The 25,429-nt window shown below is 41.3% G+C and overlaps 1 protein-coding gene across 2 annotated transcripts in view; it reads left to right on the top strand.

Moving 5' to 3' along the window:
- The window catches only part of SRGAP1 (SLIT-ROBO Rho GTPase activating protein 1), a 315,127-nt gene that overhangs the window by 208,784 nt on the left and 80,914 nt on the right, over positions 1-25,429 (top strand). For both annotated transcript variants that reach the window (XM_075551344.1, XM_075551343.1), the window contains exon 5: positions 25,050-25,232. In XM_075551344.1, the coding sequence (XP_075407459.1) occupies positions 25,050-25,232 (183 nt within the window). The remainder of the gene's footprint in view (positions 1-25,049; positions 25,233-25,429) is intronic.

Here is a 25,429-nt window from a genome sequence, read left to right as displayed (position 1 = left end):
GGCCACATGCAGCCCGCCGAGGACATTCATCTCGCCAGGTCTTTTTGTTTTTTACTTCAAAATAAGATATGTGCAGTGTGCATAGGAATTTGTTCATAGTTTTGGTTTTTTTTAAAACTATAGTCCGGCCCTCCAACCGGTCTGAGGGACAATGAACTGGCCTCCTGTTTAAAAAGTTTGAGGACCCTTGGCTTAGACCATTCTAGTAGACTATGCATAGGTGAGCCACGTGCACTGACACTTGTTAAAAACTCTTTTTAAATTCTTGCTTAAAAAAAATAAGTTTATTGGGAGCTCTTACAGATATTATAACATTCCATAGTTCAAACACATCAAAAAGTGTTGTTCAATTGCTACCACAATCAGTTTCAAAACATTTTATTTCATCTCGAACTCCTTGACATCTGCTCCCCTTTATCCACTCCCTCCCCACCATACCCCCAGAAACCCTTATTTTTTAATTTTTTGCCATATATTACACATCCAATATATCCATTCACATACACCTCTGTTGTTTAATCCCATCGAGTGGGGTTATACAGTTTACAGTGCTATCAGTTCCATATTTCCCCTTCTTCCTGTGCCTTCAGGGAACCGTTACTCCTGTTATTGTTTCTGAAGGGTTATCTATCTTAGCTTCCATTTATCGAGTGATCTTTTTTTTTTTAATATTTTATTAGGGGCTCAAACAACTCTTATAATAATCCATACATATACATACATCAATTGTGTAAAGCACATCTGTACATTCTGTGCCCTAATCATTTCCAAAGCATTTGCTCTCCACTTAAGCCCTTTGCATCAGGTCCTCTTTTTTTTCCCCTCCCTCCCCGCTCCCCCCTCCCTCTCGAGTGATCTTAAATATACAGGTGAACCTATGCAAATCTGACATGATCAATGAGGTAAAATAAATAAAAACTGTAATAGTATGGCAATGAAATATTAAAGAACTAGAGGATAGTTATGTGGTTCATCAGTGCTATATCGTACCCTGGATTTATCATCTCTCTGTGTGGCCCTTCTGAGAGGGACTGTCCAGTTATCTTACAGGTGAGTTTTGGATCTCCACTACATTTAGCATGATTTTTTTTAATCATCTTATTAGGGGCTCATGCAGCCCTTATCACAATCCATACATACATCAATTGTGTAAAGCACATTTGTGCATTCATTGCCCTCATCATTCTCAAAACATTTGCTCTCCACCTAGCCCCCTGGCATCAGCTCCCAAAACTCCTTTTAATGTGAGTCTGGAAACCTGAAGGAGCCAGGTACTACACAGTCTCTTGCATTTGCATGACCAACTCATGTATAACCTCTCAGATCAGTTGAGGAATTAAATAGCAGAGGCAGACAATGAAGTTTGTTTTGTTTGTTTTTTTCATATAATTTTATTGGGGGTTCTTACAGCTCTTAAAACAATCCAATAAATCAGTTGTATCAAGCATATTTGTTTATATGTTGCCATCTTCATTTTCAAGACATTTTCTTTCTACTTGAGGCCTTGGTATCAACTCCTCTTTTTTTCCCCTCCCTTCCCCAACCTCCCACCCTCATAACCCCTTGATAAATTATTAATTAGTACTATTTTCATATCTTACACCATCTGCTGTCTCCCTTCACCCATGTTTCTCTTATTCATCCCCTTGGGCGGATGGTGGTTATATAGCGATCATTGTGATCTGTTCCTCTTTTCTCCCACTTCCCCCCCGCCGCTTTTTACCCCTGCCCTTCTGGGTTTTTGGAGGGGTTTATCTGTCCTGGATTTAGTGTGTTGAGAGCTCTCATCTGTACCAGTGTACATGCTCCGGTCTAGCCAGATTTGTAAGGTAGAACTGGGGTCATAGAACTGGGTGTGGGGGAGAGGAAGCATTAAAGAACTAGAGGAATGTTATGTGTTTTGTAGGTGCTATACTGCACCCTGGCTGACTCATCCCTTCCTTGTGACCCTTTTGTGAGGGGATACCCAGTTATCTATAGATGGGCTTTGGGTCTCTACTCCGACTCCCCTAATTCACATTGATATGATTGTTTGTTTCGAGTCTTCTGGTACCTGATTGTGTCAACATCTCATGATCACCCAGGCTTGTGTGCATCTTCCATGTGGGCTTTGTTGTTTCCCTGCAATATAACTGCTTGTTTAACTTCAAGCCTTTAAGACCCCAGGCACTTTATCTCCTAATAGCTAGGTACCATCGGCTTTCTTCATCACATTTGCTTATGTGCCTGTTTTGACTTCAGTGAATGTGTCAGGAAGGTGAGCATCACAGAATGCCAGGTTATTAGAACAAAGTGTTCTTGCATGAGAGGGGAGTTAAATAGAGGCCAAATGTCCATCTGCTATCTTGATACTTAACATATAGTATTTATACATAGATCTATATCCCTGTCATCATATATTAATATGTTTACACATATACATGCCTGTATTTCTACCTCTGTAGATGTCTTTTTGCCTCAAAGTTCTTTCCACTATTTCCTTTAACTTTCCTCCTGTCCCACTATCATGTTCAACCCTCATTCAGCTCTCAGTAATTACTCTCAGCTACATTGCACTCGATCAAACTCCAGACAGTAAGCTTTTACTCACGTAATCTGGATATCACTTTGAACTTTTAGGGAAAAAATATTTTATTTTTATCCTGAGATCATGCTCAGCCCACGTCAGAAGTTATATTTCTTGGGGACAGATTTTTCACATAAAACACACAGTCTTTTATTTTACAGTCCTTTTACTATAACAAGAAATGGTGGTTGGCCTATCTTGTCCTTTAAATTCAAGCACAGAAACTCTATCCTGTTCATATGAAATCTGTCTGTTACAGATGACACAGTAGATATACTGCTAATGGAAAAGCTAGAGTTGCAAACCCTCTTATCAGCTCTCTGGGAGAAAGACCTGGTGGGGGTGTATTTGATCAGTAAACCGGGCTTTTACAGCCCCTGGTGTTGCGATCATGGACCAAGTAACCCACCCAATTGCATGATACTTACAATGTTGTGCAGCTGGTGATACAATAATGATTCCTTAAAGCAACAGGTGTGAATTGTGCATCCTTGGGGAATTACGGATGCTGTTGAACAGACTTCTCAAATAGATACTTGCCCCTCCTGTCCTCTCAGTCCTTGGGACGTGAAGGTGAACATTTTGAAAAAGATGGTAGTGTCATTCTCCCAGTGGACTGCTTTATATTTAATTGCACAGGGCCACAGGTGTAGGGTGGCAGACTTATATGTAGGTGCTCCTTTCCAAAAATATTTCACTCACAGGTCTATTGTTATTCCAGACAGTGTATCAGAGGCTGTGTCTAATAAGTACAGATGTTCAAGAAGGATAAAGTTGCATGAGGACCATCTTACACCTTTGAGTGAATTGGATGTTATTAGCTCCTGTGAAAACAGGAAGTATGGAAAGGGCTGACTTGCAGCACTTCTGAGCCAGGGAGGGCGGCAGATGGTCTGAGTGGCTGCCGAAAGTGGAGGAAGGGTTTCCAAGACCAGCAGTGCCTTTCTCATGAGACCTTGATTGGGCTTTTATTTGCAGAAACCTTTTTGAGCTTCCACATGAATTCTTAGATTGCAACAAGGACCCACTGAAGCAGTGAAGGTTATGTGTGAAGTTTGTCCTCAAGTAACATTGGTACCTAAAATAATGGCTTAAAATTATTTTTCTCTCTAATATAAGTAAATCCAGAGCTGGGCATCCCGGGGCTAGAATGGAGATTATGTGTAGCCAGGTGGGTAGTAACCAGAACCCCCAAACCCACTACCATTGAGTCAGTTCATACTCAACCCCTGTTGAGGAGTTCTGAGGCTATCCATATTCACTAAAGCAGACGGCCTCATCTTTGGTCCTGGAAGTGGCTGGGAGGTTTAACCATCAAACTGGCACTTAGCAGTTCCACACTTGTCAGCCAGCACCAGCAGGGTACTTCCAGAGAAACCTAAATTTACTGCCACTGGGTCAGTACTCACTCATAGTAACCCTATTAGATTCATCCTGACACTGCTCTGAGAAGACTTCAGGTAGCCATTGTCTTTGTTGTTCTGTATAGTTGCTGCAATTCCAGCCATTCCATCTGTATTCCTGGCAGCCGAATGGGGCATAGGAACAGAGCAGGGGTCCTCTCCTGTCTCTTAAAGAGACTTAATGAAAATTGACTCACTGCCATCTAGTGAGTGACTCATAGTGACCCTGTAGGACAGGTTAGAACAACTCGTCAGGGTTTCTGCGACTGTAACTTTTTTTATGGCAGGAGAAATCCCCCTCTTGCTCCCATGGGATACTGAAGGAAAGTTCCACAGATTACCTTTATGTACACCTCGTTGACCAGAATTTAGAACATGATCTTACTGCACTGCCAGGAGACCTGGGATTATAGTATTTTCACTTATTGCATTTTCAACCAGGTAAAAAGTGTGGGCTCTTAATTTGATAGTGGAGGAAATATTTGTAGGTAGCAAGCAATACATGTGAGAGTAGCGAACATTTAGTGCGAACATATTGTTATATGTGCATATGTGTCAGTTATCCTGTCAAACACATCCCTTGCATTATCTCATGTAATTTTCATGGCACCTCTGTGACATAGTAACTATCCTTTTCCTCATTTTGCAGAGGAGAAACTGAACGAGGGTCTAAGGAGTTACCCACAGGTTGCATATAAGTAGTCATGTAAAAGCCTAAACCACACCCACTGCCTGCTAGTGGATTCTGACTCCTACCCCTTGCATCAGGTCAATTCCGACTCCCAGTGACCATTTGTACTTTTTAGATTCGATAGTAATACTGCTTTAACAAAATCATAGATACAAAGTTCAAAATGTGGTTCACCAGCAGCCATACTTCTTTTAGAAAGTTCCATTTAAGTGGACCAACAAATGGGACTTATTAAGCTGAAAGACGAAAGGGCAACTAAGATCCCGAAACTCTCTTTCTAAATCTAATCTGCTAAAGAACTTCCTTTTTTCCTTTTGAATTTGAAGATTTGAAAGAGAGCCGAAGATAGAATTGTCACGTTTGAGAACTGGGTTAAACACTAGGGAAAGGAGATAAAATAAAACAAAAGGATTGCATCAGCAGCAAATCTGTATTTGGATCTCAGACCACTCATTTCTAATTGGATGCTAGTCGCACAGCACTGAAAATCCCTTTGCCAAAGCAGGAGTGTGCACACATACACTTACAGCGGACAGGACTTAGGAGCATCGTGGGAAGGTCACTGAGTACCTAAGTCACAGCCACCCTTACCACTTTCTGGCTGTGACTCTATACTTGGTTTCCTCATCCATAACATGGAGGTCATAATAATCTCAGGTTCTGAGAGCTGTAACAAAAAGTAGACCTCATAAAGATTGATTCATTTATTCAACAGACATTGTTTGAATGATTACTTTATCCACACACAACCTGAAACAAGCAAAGCAAAAGCCATGCTTGTTACCATTGAGTCAATTCTGACTTGTGACAACCCATGTGTTAGAGTAGAACTGCTCCACTGGGTTTCTTCACTGTAATCGCTACAGAAGCCTTTCGTCCACATTACTGCTTGGTGGCTCCAGACTGCCAGCCTTTGGGTTAGCAACGGATTGCAAACCTACTGTACTAGGCACTGTACTGTTAAATATACTTTGGCATAGCTGTGAACAAAAACAGACCAAATACCTTTTCTTTCTAGGCATTTCTAATCATAACAAGGGGCGATAGACTGTAAACAAGTAAATGCATTATATAACTGATGCAAGTGCTAAGAAGGAATTTAAGCTGAGTTAATATTGACAAAGCATTCAGAACACTGCCTGGTATTTACGGGAGTGAATGCTTAATGAATATTGGCTATATTGTCGTGATTGTAGTGGTCCTCTTCATTGGCATTGGAGTGGAGATGATTATAACTCCTTATCTGTCTCACTGGTGTTAGAGATAGTTTTTACATAGATAGAATGCCTCCACCACCCACCCACCCACCCACATATACAACAAATACATATGGTATTACCTTTGTGCAAACAAAGGGTGAGGGGGGGAAAGGATGGTGGTGAGGGCGAGGTAACTCCCACCAAGAAAATGAAACCAATCACAAATGTTATCAAGGCTGTCACTGGGGAAGTGGATGTGGGAAGGTAAAGGTACAAGACAGGAAAATGGTGACACTAAAGGTTAGGGAGATTCTATTAGATCCCTGGGGTAGGAAATGCATTGATCCTTGGCTTCGCACATGAAAGAATTCACACCAAAGCCTAGTTTGTGATCCAAGTGGGTTTCTATAAAAGATAGAAGTTTGGAGCATTACAATAACTGAACACAAGTACCCTCCTGGCACTGCACACCCACGTGGCCACTTGAGGCCCAGCTGTGTGGGACCACGGAGGAGCAACTGGAAAAGAGGGCAGTGGTCTCGAGGTTCCAGCCTTTTTAGGACCTGCCGCTGGGAGCTGTGGTCAATGGTACTAGTTGACCCCATTGGCTGAATTAAGCCCACCTGGTCTAGATTGGGGCCCACCTATATGTACCGATACCCTGACTCTGGGCCTGAAGTGGCGCATGCACTTTAGCCTCTATCAGCTTCCACCTTCCTGTTGCAGAACCCCAAAGCGTGGAAAGGAACCACCCCCTATCAGGCTGCCTAACAACTCCACACTGAATAGGCATCCATCAGTCAGGCAAAGGACTAATCAGTCATGAACCAGTGTTTTAAGATGTTAAGCTTAGCTCTTAATATACCAAAATCTCAATGGAAGTTGTGCTGCATTTAGTAGGAGGAAAAAAAAACTTATCCTCTGCTAATATTTCTTTAAGGAGCCCTGGTGACACAGTGGATAAGCACATGGCTGCTATTTGAAGGTCAGGGATTTGAACCCATCAGCTCGACCTGGTGAGCTGCTTGCTCCCATAAAGAAGGCCTACAGGCAGTTCTTTGACCTGGAGGGTCGTAGGTGCTGGAATCAACTCAGTGGCATCTGAGACCAATATATCTTCATTTTGTCAAGGCTTTCCAGGCAGCAGTGTACAAAACAAGGACACGTGCTCTCTATCTCAGTAAGCTCAGTCTAATAGAGATTAGCCCAGACGTCATGATAAATCCATGCAAAATTGATTGTTAATTAGGTACAATTGATAATCACACGCTGTACATCAGTGGCACATATGGCTGGCCTGAGTCAAGAGGTAATCCATTAAGAGGAATAGGATCGAGAAAATGAAGATTTATAAGTCCTTGTTGTGAGGCAACCACTGCACTAGACACACATACATGTATATGTTTCCTTATTCTTTTCTTAGGAGCAGCTCCTGAGGCAGGTATTCTTAATCCCAGTTTTATTAATGGGAGTATGGCACTCAGAATAATGAGCTGATGATCACACTGAAACCATACAAGATTCAAAATTTTCACCCACCCCCAGACCCCAAGGCCTATGCTTTCCCCCACTGAGCAGGGAAATATGTACAAGGGCAATGGAGAGAAGAGGGATGGAACCTGATTCCCAAGAGGAGAGTTGCTAGAGAACTCACTCATGCAGGCTCTTTTACCAGTGAAACTTGATTGAGTTTTGTAGACTGTAGGCCTTCGGCTTTCTTAGATGTTCATTTCAGGTTCCTTTATAGAACATAACCTCGCATTGAACTTCCGTGTTATCTGTATTGAGCTGTGCATCCTAGCTGTGTGCCCCTTTCCAGTTTGTTTTCTGCCTTCTGAACTCCTAACTCCAGCTTGCCTTACAAAAACTAAAAGAAGCTTGTCCTGATCCAAGCCTGGAGCCTGCTGCGGAACACCTCTCTGTGAGAGTTATTTGGAAAACAAGGTTGCTGAATGTGCACAGGTGTCTACCTGGCACCTCCACCCTCTCCATACAGCCTGGTCCTTACATACCTTTGGCACACTCCATCTCTTTACCATGTTGACATAAGAAGAGCTAATTATTTTTCAGAGAGAGAAGGAAGAGGAGGAAACTTTATTATTCCAAGCCCTGCCTTGAAAAGTCAGCCTTTTAGGACTGCTGAAGAAGGCTTTCTTGGGGGTGCTGTGGGAACCTCCTACCAACTGAAGCAAATGCCTTCTTTTCTAAAAAGGAAGCATGCCCCAGGCAAGGTTGCTCAGCCCTCCTGGAAGAGCCCCAGGTAGTTGCTACTACCTTCTATCACAAGACTTTTCCTCAGCCTCAAAGAGCTTTCCGATACTGAAATATTTATTTATTTATGCAGCAAAAAGATGCAAATTCATTCCTTTGAGTTGGACTACACTGAGATCTGGAACCCAGAACAAAATCCTAAACAGTTACATAGCATAAAGGATATGTTTTTAAAAAACCACACTCTTGGGGATGCCACCTGGAAACCTTCTTTCAAAGTGGTCTATTTCGAGATGGCTGGGCTGACAAAGTATTTCCAGAGCTCCTTTGATTGCTCGACACTCAGTAGGAAAATGTTGGGATTATTAGACTCCCTGCCAGCAATTTCTGGAGTTGACACAGACTGGCTTTGCAGACACAGCTAATTTAACCTGGTTTCATTTCTCTGCAGCATGATTGAGAGTGAAACAATTTCCCATTACAGTGATGTCTAAGGATAGCTGTGTGATAAAAACTTGATGTGTAGATATTTCTCATAACACCCTGCTAATTAATGATGCCAACTACTCCCTAAGTCCTGCTTGGAGTTTTCATTTTCTGTTGGAGATTTGAGAATTGGTTTGTGATTGGCGCTTGTGGACCCCTTCAATAGTAATCTTTTCAAAGAAGGGAGCAATATGAGCAGAGGGGGCCTTGAAATGAAAAATATCGTTTAGTCTTTGAGAAAACTTTAAGATGTTTTAACAAGATTTCTATAAATTATCTTATCTAAACATTTGTACTCAGAAATACAGTATTGTTTTTACATTAATATAATGTCTTAATGACCAAACCAAAGGACTAAGCTCACTGCCATCGAGTCGAAGGTGACTTATAACAGAGACCCTGTATGACAGGGTAGACCGACTCTTCTGCAACAATAAGTCCCGGCCTGCCCTTCTCCCTAGGAGTCACTGGTGTTTTGGAACTGCTGCGCTTGTCGCTAGCAGCCCAACCCGGAACCACCTTGCCACCAGGATGCCTTGTTTTAATGACAGACCATCTTAATCAGGATGTTTGGGGGTTTTGTTTTCTAATAAAGTATTTACCTTTATTTATTTGGGGTGTGTGTGTGTGTGTGTGTTCTCGTGTGCACGCTTTACTCATGTTTATTATTTCCCACTCATGGTTTTAAAAAGGAGCCCTGGTCGCATAGTGGGTTGTGCATTGAGTTGCTAACAGCAAGGTCAACAGATCTGATGTACTAGCCACTACTCAGGAGAGAGATGAGGCCTTCCGCTCCTAGAAAAAATTACCCTCAAACCCACAGGGGAAGTTCCACTCTCTCTTATGGGGTCGTGATGAGCCCCAGTTGACTTGACAGCAGTGAGTTTGGTTTGGGGTTTGGAATGCTTTTAAAGACCCCAAGCCTCCAAGTGAACCAGCGCCAGGCACAAACTAAATCCCTGCTTCCCCGCCTCCTGGCTTCATTCACTGGGCCAGCAGCCATGCAGTCTTTCAGTCTTTCATGCCTGGCCCCGACAGGGACGCCCGGTGGGGCCAGCTCCAAGTGGCGCCAGCTGCAGCTCATGATCAGGAAGCAAGTAGGCCAACAAGTCAAAGATAGCCAGGGCTGCTACCACCCGCCACACTGCAGCCCTTAAATCCTGCTCCCCAAGTGGTTCGCGTGGCCACCTCTAGGCCCAGACATTCACAAAGTTGCCAGCTGCCTGCCGAGCCTGCCCGCCTTTCCCCCTCCAGCCTTACACCCTGCAAGACCAGTCTTCTGTATCTACTAGAGATAGTTTTTTTGGGGGGGATTTCTGTAATAATAGGCCTTAGAGATATTCAACTATAGATGGTATGGAGACTGCCCATACATAATATGATTTTTGCACAATGTCCAAATCATATAACATTCTATTTCACAGAACATGCCATGGATATTAAGCAACTTATACATGTATGTGTGTGCCCAAAACCAAACCCATTGCCAAAACAGAATAATGATGAGCATTTTCCTTGGATTTACAGACTTAAACAGATCAGAAATATTGACCAGGAGAAATGCAAAGAAATCGCTTGAGAGAATTCTAAATCCATTTTATCAAGCCATCCAATTTAAGGCATTTTATGTTGGTTCTCAATTGAATCCTCATAGGCTGATAGGATTTTGACCTTTAGTGATGATCAAATTAACTTCTTTATTTTGTGGGACTATCACTGGCACCCAGAAGGATTAAGTAATTAACTAAAGTCCCAGGGCTAATTCCTGGGTTGGGCCTGTGGGGGGTGGGGGTTGGAGGGACTGACAGAAACCCAGTTTTAATTTTCATTCCAATTAGCACATGGGTTCCCCTGGGGTGTGAGATGCTGTGCTAGCAGCTTTGGGGGAGATACAGTACCAGCTCAGGAGGCTTTCTGTCTAAAGACAGGCCCTCAAATAACAGTGTTTCTCTGAGCTGTGTAGTGTTCTAAACACTTTACAAAATGAGCTCTTACTTACCCTGTGAAGTAGGTGGTGTCTTTAGGAGGTGTAAATGGTTCACATTGTCCACTGCTGACTAAAAGATTGGATGTTTTAAGTCCTCCCCGAACTTGCTGGGAAGAAAAGCCCGGCAGCATACTTCCAAACACTTTGCACTGCTGTGGAGTCAAGTCAGACTCGTAGCGCCCCAACAGGACAGAGTAGAACTGCTCCTATGTGAACGTCTCGACTTTCTCTCACAGAGCAGCTGGTGGGTTCCAACTGCTGACCTTGTCGCTGGCAGCCCAATGTGTAACCTCTACACCACCAGCCCATGGAAGCCCTGTAAGAACACAGATCTACTCTGATGTACATGGGGTTGCTATGAGTCAGAATTGCCACGATGGCCGTTAGGTTGCTGTTGTGTATGAGCTATGTGAGGCACAGATTGGTAAGTACCTTACCCAAGGTTTCACAGCTAGAAGTCTCAGTTCAGGCATATTCTATGGTCTCACCCCACATGGTATGTGCTCTTTCTATTGATGATTACAGCATAAAACGGACTGTTATGTTTCAAAAGGTAGGTTCAAGCACAAAACTTTGGTGGGGCCACAAGCAAGAGGGACAACATTAAAGATTGAGGGGGAAATGTATAGAGGGTACCATTCTGAAAAAATAAGGTTGAAGTAGGAGAGGTGAAAGCAGGGGAAGTAGCAGTCAAGGCAAAAGGTGCTACCAAGGTGTAGAGTTAGGAAAACACAAGACATATTCAGAGAATTCCTCTGGAATCATATATAGGGGAGAAAAAAGAGGAAAAATTGGAGTTCAAAGACTTCACGAGGAATACTAAGGGGAAAGTATAAAGTATAAAGAACATCACCACTGCCACCAGCACTGTGGCAGTTCCAACCCATAGTGACTCTGTAGAACAAAGTAGAACTGCTCCTTAGGATTTGTGAGACTGTGAATCTTTATTAAAGCAGCCTCCTCTTCCTCCCAGGAAGCAGATAATGGGTTTGAGCTGCTGACCTTGTGTTTAGCACCCCAACACTTAGCCCTCAGAACCACTAAGGCTCCCTGTCCACCAGCATCCAAATCAAAACCTATTGCCATCCCATTGATTCTGGGTTCTAATGGTTAGCCACTTTAACAAACTCAGTTTGAAATGTAAATAGCTTTCCCACATGTTAACACAGGCCTCGATGTAATTTTATTTTAATTTTTTATAACTAAAATAAGAGCTATTATATGAAAGGCATAGAGTGTATCAATCACCTTCCAAACCATTTTCCCCTAAAAGTAAAAGTGTTCACATTAGCCTTTCCAATGTAATTAATTCTGTATTTCTGAGGCTGGTTAGAACTTTTCTGATAGTAAGATCTGAAAGGTTTTAAATATTTTTATCCTTAAATGTTCAGTTTGTATATTTCAGATACTAAATCTTAAAACATAGATGTCTCATAACACACGTGTAATGTTGAAAACACATGAGACCTCTCCCTTAGTTGAATATGAACTTAAAGGTTGCACGTGACTTTGAAATGCTAGTAAATCCAGTGCCTTGTCATTCCCACTCAGTACTCTTGAGTTGATGCAGACTCTTAACAACTCGATAGGACAGAGTAGAACTGCCCTGGGAGTTTCTGAGACTGTAACTCCTTACCAGGCAAGAAAGCCCTTGTCTTTCACCTGAGGTGGTTTCGAACTGCTGACCATACAGGTAGCAGCCCAACGTGTAGCCACTACACTACCAGGGCTCCTCACATTACACACAGGCTTTCCAGTCCATACTGCCAACTCCTTGAAGCATCTCCTTTGTGGCCAGAAGCTCGGTTGCTTAGCTCTTGTGGCCAGTGTTAATATATATTCCCCTTCCAAACACTGGAAGTTTGCCCCCACCCCGCCCCAGTAGTATTAAACTTATCTCTCAATGCCTCTGAAGACTTCCTCTGAAAGCCTCTTTTGAAATAAGGACTTTCTGAACAACCTTCTCTGTCACTGACTCCCTGGGGCCTCTTGTGGGGCAAGGCTTAAGTCTCTTTGCAGCTCAATCTCTTTTATCCATAAAACAAAGACCTCCCAGGTTTGTGAGAATTATGCAAGTGGGGCATTGGCTAGGCTAAGGCTTGTTGTCAGCTTCAAAGGCAAGGCGTTTTATTAATTGGAATATTTTCTTTGTTTCAGTGGCATTTATTAAGTATAAACTGTGTGCCAGTTCCTTCTGTAAGTGCTTTACCAAAACATAATTCACTTTACCTCTACAACAACTTTATAACTACTGCTCTTATTCTCAATTTAGAAGTGTGGAGACTGAGGAACTTGGTAAGAGACCAAACCAGGACTTGGACACAGGCAGGTGATTCCAGAAGCTAATGACTATTGATGCTCAAAAGAGAAATGGGCTATCTCTTTAGTAACCCCTCCTCTCTGAATGGCAGCTTCTCCACTCTTGTAGTGTGTGACGAGGTCTCCTTACCTATAAGGTTGTAGGGCCTATGGAATGTAATTATCCTGCAGATGTCCATAATCTCAACATGTGCCCCCTTGTCATTAGGCCATGTACATAGAAGTCACGGAAAACATTCTTACCACCACACTTCTTGTGTTATAGGATCATCTCTTCAGCGTCCAGTACAATGAGTGAGTGGCTGTGGGGCAGTCAGCTGCCCTTGAGTTGGTGCCAGCTCCTGGTCCCCCATGTGTGTCAGGAAAGAACTGCTCCACAGAATTTTCAATGGAAGTTTTGTTGTTGTTTTTTTTTTTTGGGGGGGGGGGGTTGAAGTATATCGCCAGGCCTTTTTCCTAGCCACTTCATCCTTTTGGTTAGCAGCCAATTTTGTTAACCGTTTGTATCATCCAGCAACAAATATATAGGTCCTAAAAAAGCCTGTTTGAAGCCTCCTCATACATAAATGGCTGGGGAAAGAAGAGACTTTCTTCTCCCACAAAGAGTTACAGTCTCAGAAACCCACAGGGGCAGCTCTGCTCTGTCCTTTAGCGTCGTCATGATGCCATTGAGTTTGGTTCTTACACAGATGAGTAAGATGTACTCCTGTTTTCAAAAAACTAGTTTGGGGAACTATTTCTATCTATAACATTTGGGGCTAGGCAAGGAAGGAGGAGGTCTCCACCACTCTGCGCATGCACAGAGCCACCCTGGGGGCTTCCTGGAGAAGGCCCCAACCTGAATTTAGTCATGAAGGAAAGTGAGAATGGCATTCCCAAAAGAGGAGATGGTCTGAAACCACACCGTGTGCCCGGTGAACCCCATAGACTTCAGAGTATCACAGTGCCATCCACGTGAAAATGCAGGGAGTTGAAAGGTGGGCTCTTGTAAAACTCCCCGCCCTTACCTTCTTCCCTGTACCCTTACTGCAAATGAAGAATTTGAGAGATGGGACAGGAAAATATCTTGTGCAGAATTAGAACTTCCTAGATAAAAGGCCATTTATTTACTTCATGTCAGTAATAGCTAATAATTGTTAAATGGGTACGCTTGTATTATAATAAGTTGTTAATTTCTCCAAAAACTAGTGTGCTAGAATCAATAAAGAATAAAACAAAATTGGATTTCTAATAATAGACTGCTAATGAAGGACAAGGCCTAGCATAAGTATGGTACATAGTAACGGGCTCAGGAAATTTTTGCTGAACATGAATATTTATGAAGAACTAATTACAGGTAAACAAAATCAATAACCTCTGTGATTCAAAGATTTACTTTAGAAGCTGACTCTAATAATTGCTGGAAATAGAGCTAGCACATATTAAGATTAATAAGTACAGCTCTTGTTACAAATAGAAACATTTTTATTTTAATAGAGCATAAAGCATTTTACCCTCTTTAGGATGAATTAGTCATTTTCACTAAAGAATTTTTTCATTAAAGTAGCAAAATCTAGTGAAACTAATGATAATTTATAGGTTTGTTTGGAAATTATTGTTATATTTAACATATGGAAGATGACTAATACTCTTGAAAATAAAAGCATGTAACATTTCTGTATATCAGCCATGTGCCTTCCAAATGATTATTGGGTTTGTCCTCCTTACTGAGCACTTGATGATTGATCAATAATCAGTCTGGGAGCCAATTAGAATCACTAGAGTGATAGATATCCTTGTATAAGGTTCATCAATAGAATAGTGTACGGGACAGACTGTCAGGGCTTTGTTCATTTGTGGATATTCTCCATTCAGCAAAGCAGGTAAGTTATGGCCTTACACCCCATGGAGAATGCTAGGAGGATTCTTAGATCTCTAACATAGCATGGTGTCGTGCTTGCTGTCTCAAGTCACCAAAGCAGAAGATAATTAGTATAATTTGTTGTACCCATTTTTTTCTTTTGGTTAAAATTGATCTATTGTCTACCCTGACAATGAAAAAAAATCAGCCCCTTTAGTGACTGAAACGTGTGTTTTGTATAGTTCCCATGAAAATAAATGATCAGATTGATATTCTCAGTTGTTGGGAAATTAATACCTGGAATCATGGGTTCCTAGAATTTTCTAGCAGGACAACCTTAGTGATCATATGGCCTACCCACCTTCTTTGAGGTGAGCAAGCTGTGGGCCCCTTAAAAGTGAATATAGCTTTGTTTCAAGATCACACAGTCAATGCCTGGCAGACTGAGTGCTCAACCAGTTGTCATAGAGCCTACTCCGATTCCTGGTGGCTGCATGTGTGTCAGAGTAAAATAGTGTTCCATGCTGGACTCCACTGTCATCCTTTTCACTAGCTGCCCATGGCATTAATCATTGCCCCACCCTGGGACTACAGACGGAGGGCTCGCACCCTCTATATCTAGGATTTGAATGCTCTTTTCAAAATGACCCTGGCTTTTGAAAGCAAAAACCCGAATAGCCATATGGATCGGTCTCTATATGTTGTTGTTAGATGCCGTTGAGGGGTTCTGACTCAGAGAGTGCCTATGTACCATACAAGGAAACACTGCCTGGTCCTGCACCATCTCCATACATGTTATGTTCGAGTCCATTGCTGCAGGGGCGTGTCAGTCTCTTGATCAAGAATCTTCCATTTTGACACTGCTATTCTACTTTACCAAGTATGATGTCCTCTTAATACCATGCGTGAGATGAAGTTTCTGTACCCAGAAGTCATGTTACTAGTTTTCTCTCTGGGATCATGCCTTTAGTTTGTGTATTTCTTTCCATACATACTTTTGAGGTTTACAGCCTGATATGATTGTCCCCACACATTTGCTTCGGCAGGAAGAACTCATGTTGTCATCCCTATTAAGAAAGGGCTTAGGATGGCTGACCATGAGGTGTAGAAGAGACCAGTTGTCAGATATCAAAGAGCTAAAAACCATATCAGTGGGTGCTCACCTTCCTGACACAACCACTGAAGACAAACGTGTGCATAAGCAAATGTGAAGAAACCTAATGGTGCCCGGCTATTAAAAGACATAGTGTCTAGGGTCTTAAAAGCTTGAAGAGAAACAAGTGGCCATCTAACTGAGAAGCATCAAAGCCCACATGGAAGAAGCAAATGAGCCTGTCTGACCACAAGGTGCAGAAGGGATCAGTTATCAGACAGCAAAGAGCTAAAAACCATATCAGTGGGTGCCCACCTCTCTGATACGATCAATGAAGCCAAACGTGTGCATAAGCAAATGTGGTGAAGAAAGCAGATGGTGCCCAGCTATCAAAAGATACAGTGTTTGGGGTCTTAAAGGCTCAAAGATAAACAAGTGGCCATATAGCTCAGAAGCAACAAAGTCCACATGGAAGAAACACCACGAGCTGTCAAAGGGATCAGGTATTAAGCATCAAGGAACATAAAATGATATCATTGAAAAGGTGGGTGAATGCAGAGTGGAGACTCAAAGCCCAAAGGTAGCCAACCGGACACCCCTTGCTGAGAGACTGTGGGGAGGAGATGAACCAGTCAGAGTGCAGGGTAGCAGCGATGAAACATATAACTTTCCTTTAGTTCTTAAATACTTCCTCCCCCACTATCATGATCCCAATACTACCTTGCAAATCTGGCTAGACCAGAGGATGTACATTGGTACAGATAGCAACTGGAAACGGGGAATCCAGGACAGATGACTCCTCCAGAACCAGTGATGAGAGCGGCGATGCCTGGAAGGTGGAGAGAATGTGGGGTAAAAAGGGGGAATCAATTACAGGAATCTACACATAGCCTCCTACCTGGGGGTGGGACAGCAAAGAAGAGGGCAGGGGAAGACGTCAAACAGTGTAATATATGACAAAATAATAATAATATATGAATAATGAAGGGTTCACAAGGTGGGGGGGAGTGGGGAAGGAGGGGAAAATGAGCAGCAGATATTAAGGGCTCAGGTAGAAGGCAAATGTTTTGAGAATGATGATGGCAACAAATGTACATATGTTTTTGACACAATGGATGTATGTATGGATTGTGATAAGAATTGTAGGAGCCCCACAAAAACAAAGCAAAAAAGGAGAAGGGGCTTAGGAAAGTTCTTTGGAAAAATCTCATTATCTTTTAATACCATTTGCCCAGGAATGTGTTGAAGCCTCCTCATAAATGAAACTCATACTAACGGGCAGAAGGGCTGTTGAAAGGCTATTTGGAAACAAATTAGCAAAAATCTCAATTTATTGTCTCAAAGATCTGAACTCTTTCTTTTAACAGTGTTGCTCTGTGCAACTACTCGGCAAGATCTTTAACAGGTCAATAAACAGTATAGTTCATTTTGTGATTTTATTATTATTATTATTGTGTCTCCTCTCTTAACCTGGGTGTTGTTTGCTTGTCCTTTTGTTTGTCCCTACACATCTTTACCCTTTTATCTGGTTGGTTGGCATTCCCAATCCCTCGGGGTCCACCATCCCAGGCAATGCCATTTGTTCAAAGCCATTGTGTGGATTATAAATGTAAGTGGTGATAAATTCAGACCATTAAGCTGATTTCATTTCAGTGGAGGCACAATGTAGCTCAAGTCTTCTTTGATAAACTACTTATAAAGTCAGCCTCTTCAGCCATTTAATTGCTCATCTTGATCTGTTTCCTGATTCCCAGGTGTTCCCAAAATTATTTTACATGTAGAAATATTGTATATTCCCCTCTCTTTTACTGCGGTAAAAAATGATCATCTTTCCAACTACAGAGAAATCACTACTGGTTATTAAAGTAAACTATTGTTATATATATATTTGTGGCTACACTACAATATGAGTTCGATAGAGATCTTTACTCTCGTTAATACCTAACCTAATTATTATGCACTAAATATATTCCAGACTCTTTTTTCTGAGCTCTTTAAATGTTTTGACAGTTTTGATATTCCCAGCTACTATATACGATGGGTTTAGTTCCCCCCACTCCCCCCTAAAACCTGATTTTTTTCCAAACCTATATATTTAAATTTTTTTTACAAAACAGTCTTATCACCTTCAAAGTATTCACCATTATACTTAATACATTTGTCAAATCTGTGATTCCATTCTTGGAAATCGTTTTCAAAATCATCTGTTTGTATGACTGACGGCACCAGCACCTCCTTCGTGTTTTTTTTTCTTCACTTCTTCTGTGTCCTCAAATCATTGTACTTTCATGTCCCTCTTCATTCACAGACACAAAAAAGTCACACAGAGCAAGGGCAGGTGATTAAGGTGCATGGAGCAAAAGAGGCATGCTGGTTTTTGCCAAAAAGTGGCGCACTGAGATGGCTGCGGTGTCAAAACCAGTCCCCCATCTGCCACAAATCAGGCCTTTTTTTGTTGCACACTGTTATACAATCTTTTCAGAACCTCTAAACAGAAAGCTTGATTAACAGTCTGGCCTGGTGGAACAAATGCCAAATGCAGCAGAGCTTTTTCCCGATTTTGGGGGTGGTGTACCCCAGTATAGTGTATAATAGCATTATTTTTCTTTTTCATTGAGAAAATTGAGGCACAGAAAGGTTAAATTATTTGTCCCAGATAGCACAGCTAGTAAGAAGCACAATTTGAATCCAAGCCAACTGCCCTTGAGTCTGTTGTTAGCCACCAATCTGCTTGCTGCTTTTTGTAAGTGGATTTTCTTATACATGCCATTTTTCAATTATAATTCCATTACATAAATCCTGCTTTATGGGACACAGCCTTGCTGATAAGCTAGAAAGAAGACTTCTAAAAGTGTTCTATATGAAGGTACAAACGCATATGCAGTTAACCAATTGACTTACTGTGTTAGTGGAGAGGAAGTTTTGCACAGCCCAGATCTCCAGAGGTAGAGAAATCTCCATCTGGTCTGCTTTAGTTGACCTGCCATTCTCATTGTGGTTTTTGCCTTTGGCCTCTACCTATCTACATTAAATTTGGATTTGAAGCCAAGAAGTCTGGTTCCGGACCCTGTACTTACTTCTACTTCAGACCTTAGAAATAGTCACGAATGAGAACTACCAACCCTACTATGTGCTTTGCATGAATCCTTTGCATGCATCTAATTACTCCGTTCATCTCTCAGTTTGTAGTCCTATGGTGGCTTGCATATCTCTATAATGCTGGAAGCTAAGCCATTGGCACCTCAGGTATCATCAGGGTCACTCATGGTAGACCAGATTTCAGCAGAGCTTCCATACTAAGATAACAAAGAAAAGCTTTTGAAAAGTAGTCATTGAGATCCCTAGGAATCACAACAGAATACTGTTGGAGAAAATGCTGAAAGATGAGTCTCCTGTGTTGGAACCAGTCTACACAATAGCCACGACAAGGGAGTCACACGTACCAAAGATGTCATGGGACGGCGTGTTGTTGTGTTGTACATGAAGACATCTGTGAATCTCTGTCTGACTTAGAGGAACCGAAGCCCAGAAAAGCTGACAATTTTGCCCGGCTAGTGAGTGATGGCACTGCAGCAGGAAGCCAGCACTGCCTGGCCCAGGGCCATGATCGCCTCGAGGATGGGTTCAGAATACCAGAGAGCAGGAAGCGCCGGGCAGTCAGTGTTTGAAAGTTTATTTCTGCCTGTAGAAATGGGGTGGGAAAAGAAGACTCCAGCTCCACACCAGCCCAAGGATGATTCATAGTGGAGAATCTGAGGTTACACGCCTCTGGCTGAGTCTAGCTCCTTGTACCCTTCAGCCTAGCGTGGCCTTTGCTTCAAGCATCTCCTGGGAAACAAGTGGAGCGGGTCTCCACAGCTGTGAGGTTATTAGCCTGATACTTTCATAGACTCAATTACAATCAGGGACCTACCTCTTTATTGATTGTAAAAAAACAGATGTTTATCTTAGGTTGTTGACAAGGAAATCTGAAGTGCATAGTTTCTCTGAGTAGCTCTCAGTAATTGATGGATTTAGTGAAGCAAACGACTGTGTAATTAGGAAATACTGTCACTAAAATACTGCTTTTCATTCTTTTCCAATTACCACCATTTTGCTTTGTTTTGAGGGGATGTGGATTCCAATACTCTCATAGATGATAAATACTAACAAAATTTCATAAATGTCATCCCATTAGTCCGATCTCAGGTGTTTTTTTGGTAGTGCTAGATTGGATGCTGGGGGGAAGTCCGAGCAAAACAATGCCAAGCACCTAGTATGTTCAATGAGCGACCAAACTGGCTAACTTTAAAATGGGGCACCTGTCCATGTTTCTCAGTAAATGCCTCTTTTACGCCTCCTGGGTATATTAGATGTGGTTGGTGACTGAGGTAAACTTATCAGTCAGTCCAGGTGCTGGACAGAACACATATCTGTAAAAACATAGCAAAGGATCTGATGGACTATAACTAAGCAAGTCTCAGTGGTCAGAAGAGCAAGATCACTCTGGCTAGGGAACTGGGGAACACTTGGTGTGGTAAGATATAAGTATACCAAGGAGGACAGACCAAATGTTAAGAGGAGGACAGGCTAGGGAGACATTCCAAGCCATGGGACTGGCTGAACAGTAGGCCACAGAGGCAAGAAAGTCAAATTGCAAGAAAGGAGCAAAAATTGGTTGACTCCCAACCAGTAGACAGATTCCGAGACTTGAGTGCCACGGGTGAGAATCCTATCAGACATAAGCAGCATGGTGAAAGACAGCAAGAACAGCTATGGATTCTCCCTTAATCTCATTCCTTGTTGCAGGCTGAATGAGGTCACTTGTCACCCCACATCATTCCTCAGGTCTTCACCAAGCTTATTACTGAGCTGCTGTCTTGACTTATGCTGTGGATACCTCTGTGGATTTACACGGCTCTGCAGCATTAATTCTATACTTACTGGTTGGAACTTCAAGCCTCCCCTGATAACGGCCCATGCTGTCTTCAGCTCAGCTATGCAACTGTCTGCTTTTTTAAGCACTCCCCTGTATCCCTCATTTGCTATTTTGGTCTGCTCATGCCCCTCACACTTTTGTGGCTTCCTCCCACCATTCCATTGCTGATCTCATACTGCCAGCCCAAAGGCTGGCTAAGTCTATCAGAATCGTTGAACTCATTTTTTATTTGGGTGCAAATAGCTGTGAACACAGCAGTTGCCATTCTTCAGTGCAAAATTCTGTTTAGCGGCACTAACAGCATTTTCTGTGTTGCGCAACCATCATAACTGTCTAGCTGCTTCCCAAAGATTTTTTTGTCACCGTGATATCAACTCTGTATCCAGTAAGTAGTAACTCCCTAGTTCTTGTTCTACCAGCCCCTGGTAACCTCTAATCTCCTGTCTCTCTGAATCTCTGCTTACCTTCTTAGACAATGGGAACCAGATCTTTAACCTCTCTTTGCCTGATTTCTCATCTGTTTAATGAGAATCCTAAAGAGTTCTTATGAGAATTAAATTTATAATATGCCTAGCACATAATATGTATTTTATAATATCAAATTATATGCATGCAATGTCATGTGTATCATATTACATGTGTTACAATTCCACATTTTATGTGTGAAAATACATATTATATAAGTGTGTTCATGTATATTACATGCTTTTTAATGTATAATACACAAGGACATACATACAATTTGCCACTCACAACAACTTTGTAAGGGGAACAGTGTTGCTAAGTAACTCCCTATCTAGTAAGTGGTAGTTCCATCCCTAGACTCTAAATCTTCTCATTCCGTGTAGAAACTGTAGCTTTAACCTCCTGATCTTCCCTAACACATATGTACTGTTCGGAATACAGAATGACTTCTTAACACTAACTACAAGTATTGAGCAATTTTGTTGCTGAATACAAAAACAGTATCAAGAACATCTCATGGACGGACGCATGTCATGTCAGTAGCAAAGATAAAGAAAATAAGGAACAAAGGCTCTATGCAAGAGTTACTGTGTCAGATCTCACACTCTTCTGCAGAAAGAAACCAATGAATACAGTTATTTTCTACTTGACTGTATTTCCCCTGCGGTTACAGAGAGATGGAGCAGGAGAAATAAGCCAAGTGGGTTTCCTGGAGAATTATGCATGGGGGCTTAGCAGAGAAAAATCCAAACAGGAAAATATGCGCTGCGAGTCCCTTGAAGTGGATGTATGCGCATGCCTGGCGTGCAGTTTGGTTTGCAAAGACTTATGTTTGCACAAAACTGAAGGAGACGCTGTTATTTTCTTTGCAGTCTATATTCAAAATGCACTTTTAAAAACTGAAAGCTTCCTTTTACTTCTCTGAAAAAAATGGGGGACTGGCTGCTATTTTACTTTAAATACAAAACACATTGAACTTCTGTCAACAGCTTACATTTTAAATTATGCTGATTGCACTTGCATTCATTATCTGCAATTAGAGAGCTCAAAAAGCTTTTAGTGTTTTTCTCTCCAACTTTTAAAATTCATTCATTCCAACTGTTCACATTTTAGAGAATAGTAGAAACCCCAAGTCAGATTGGAAATCCGAACAAAGAAATTTCTGTTCTGGGAATTCCCACTGAACTGGGTAGAGAATCCTCAGCTATTGTGCTAAACCAATTGTGATGAGATAATATCTGTACCCTTTTCTTGCTGGTGTTAGGTGAGCCGAAAGTGTTTTCATTTCACCCCAGCCTGACTAATAAGAAATGCCATGCTAGCCGCCAGCTCTGTGAGTTTTCTCTTCTTCTCTGGCTTATTAGTTAGTGCAAATTATCTGCTTACACCAGTCCTTGGTGTCCAAGTGAAGCAAGAGTCAGGAATTCAAGTCATATCTTTGTAAAGTCTATTAAAGGACTGTTTTCTCACATACCCGAGGCTGTCTGAGGTACCTTTTCATCTAAATGTGATGAAAGTCACATTGTTTTTTCTTCCTCCCTGCCTTATGAGAATAATACAGATAGCCATGCAAGTGTGTGTTTGCATTTACACTCTCTCCTTTTAAGTTGTATCTGGAACTAGGACCCAAATGGTATGTGGCTTTGCTTCAGTCAGGGAATATAAACAGAACCCAGCCTTAGAAATGCAAGGTGTGTAGTAGGCTCATTGACCTTGTGTTTGCCCAGCTGCAGGGTGACTCCCTTTTCATTCCCCAGCTGCCAAGTTGCTTCCTGATGCTTTTTTTTTTTTCCAAACCAGAGTAGTCAACCAAACTTCCCATGGACAAGTTGGATAATTACTAAAAACAGACGGCTTTCCCAGGACACACATGCCAGAAAAAGCTGCCAGCTACTTTTTGGTTTGGTCCTCATTTTGTGCTTTGACATGATTTACTTGCTTTTTAAGGAAAGACATTTATGAAAATTAGCGAAGTCTGTTTACTCAGTGCCCCATGCTTTGCTCTTCCAAACATTCATCTCACCGTCTTACCATCTTCTCCTTAGTTAGAAAAGTGGCTCTGAACTTACAAATGAAGTAAAACCTGCCCTCTGTGGAGAGAAATCTAAGATCATTTCAGAGACATGCCACCACTGACGAGTGGGGTGCTGAGCCGTGGGTTTTCCTTGACCCAGCAGTCACAGTGCAGTCAGCACTCCTTCTGCATGTGGTTTCTAGGAAGGAAGGAGAATCTTTGTACCTAAGATAGACAGGTTTCAGAATCTGCCCACATGTCTAGGTCTGGGAAACTAATTTTCAGGTAAAATCTCTGAAAAAGCTATAACTTTTTTTGGTATCTAAACTATATATGTTACTCCCTATTTTAAAAGGCACTTATTAAGCATTCATATTAACTAAAGATTGGAAAGGTAACTGCATAGATCGTTTTATTTCTCAAAGCTGCAGATGATTAAAGAGGCAGTATGTTTCAAAAGCCTCAAAAAATATTCATATTTTGTGACTGCTATTCTCTTCTAGGAATTTTAATAACAACAATACAACTGAGATGCTATGAGTTAGAGATAGTACATATAAAAAACATTAAATTTTTTGTTAGGTGTTTCTGAATTTGTTGAATAATGATTTATATACATTCCTGATTAAAAAAATAAAAATATACATAGCAGTAATTTTCAGCATGGCTGTATTTCTAAAGCAGTATGTTGAAATACCTAAAATGTTCAACAGTAGATAATTAGGTAATTTATATATATCATATAATACTTTGACACCCTTAAAATTCTGTTTTAGAAGACTAGTGATGTGAAAAAGTGTTTTGATATTGTAAGTGAAAAGGATAGTTGAAAAATATCTTATTGATAAATTCTACATGATTCCAATTTTTCAGAAGAAATTATGTAGATGAATTTAGATTAACAAATGTGTGTGTTATTCATACATAGGGAAAAGAGTAGATGGCTATACATTAAATTCTTATATGTGGTTATGTCAGGATGATTTTTTATTTTCATTTTCTTTTACTGTATTGTACCCATGCCTCATTCAAGGACCACATCATTATGTGAAAATTGGCATTATACAAAAATGAGGATGATCACATCTGATGAAAAAGTCTGCCAAATTACATCAATACGTAACTGCCAAACCATTGAGAATCATGGCCCAGGCAAACTGACACATAAGCTTACCCATCACAACTAGCATTGCTCTCCCCACACACCTACCTGGGCATTCACTACTTCCAGATGCATGTCATTCTTGTGTAAAAGGGTCAGATAGATTTTTTTACTAATGTCTTAATGCTACATGTCAGATAACGAGAGCAGAAAAGTGAAAGTAGGTGTATATATTTTCTGCACTGAACACAAAGCATTATGGTAAACTCAATAAAACTTTAAAAAAACACTAAAACTATGTATGAACCTTAGTGTCTCCATTTTGTATTTCGACAAGTAGATGAGTGGGCCATAAAATCCCCTTTAATGAAGCTTGCACTAATTTGGAAGTTTTCTGTAATTCTAAGATTAAGCTAAATTTTATCTATGAATAAATGATTTTCCTACAGATTAATAATGCAACAGAGATGTTAGAGATACATATTCAAGCTTAAGGACATTGAAAACATGTTTTTTGGAATTTTTTTTTTCACCAAAGCTGATCCCAAAAGTGCCTTTTCCTGCTATGTGAATTTGAATATTTCAATGTGCTTTATATAGAATTAATAGCCCAGAATTCATCTTTTTACTCACAATCTGGCTTGCAATTCATGAGGTAGAGGGTGATATTCTTACACATGCATCATAGAATGGGTTCTAGTCACTCTAAATTTCAGACATACATCTTTTAAGTGATCGGGTAACTTTTTCCACAGGTGATGAAAACGTACCACATGTATCATGCGGAGAGCATCAGTGCAGAAAGCAAACTGAAGGAGGCTGAGAAACAAGAGGAAAAGCAAATCGGAAGATCTGGTGACCCAGTCTTTCATATCAGGCTGGAAGAGAGGCACCAGCGCCGGAGCTCTGTGAAGAAAATAGAGAAAATGAAAGAAAAGGTAAGTAAATGTCCAATGCAAAGCCAGTGTGAGGACAAACCACCCTCACTTGAGGTGACCGTGATTAAGAATCCCGATGCAATACCTGAAAAACACATGGTAAGTGACCATGACACAACATGCATTTCCACCCAATGGGAAGAAAAACGTTTAAGAAGCATCAAAGCCATCTAACAACAGCTGGACATCACTGAGTG

Source organism: Tenrec ecaudatus, chromosome 6 (genome assembly GCF_050624435.1).
Source record: "Tenrec ecaudatus isolate mTenEca1 chromosome 6, mTenEca1.hap1, whole genome shotgun sequence".
Classification (NCBI taxonomy): Eukaryota; Metazoa; Chordata; class Mammalia; order Afrosoricida; family Tenrecidae; genus Tenrec; species Tenrec ecaudatus.
Note: the sequence above shows the minus strand (reverse complement) of the source record. Positions and strands in the feature narration are given on the sequence as shown.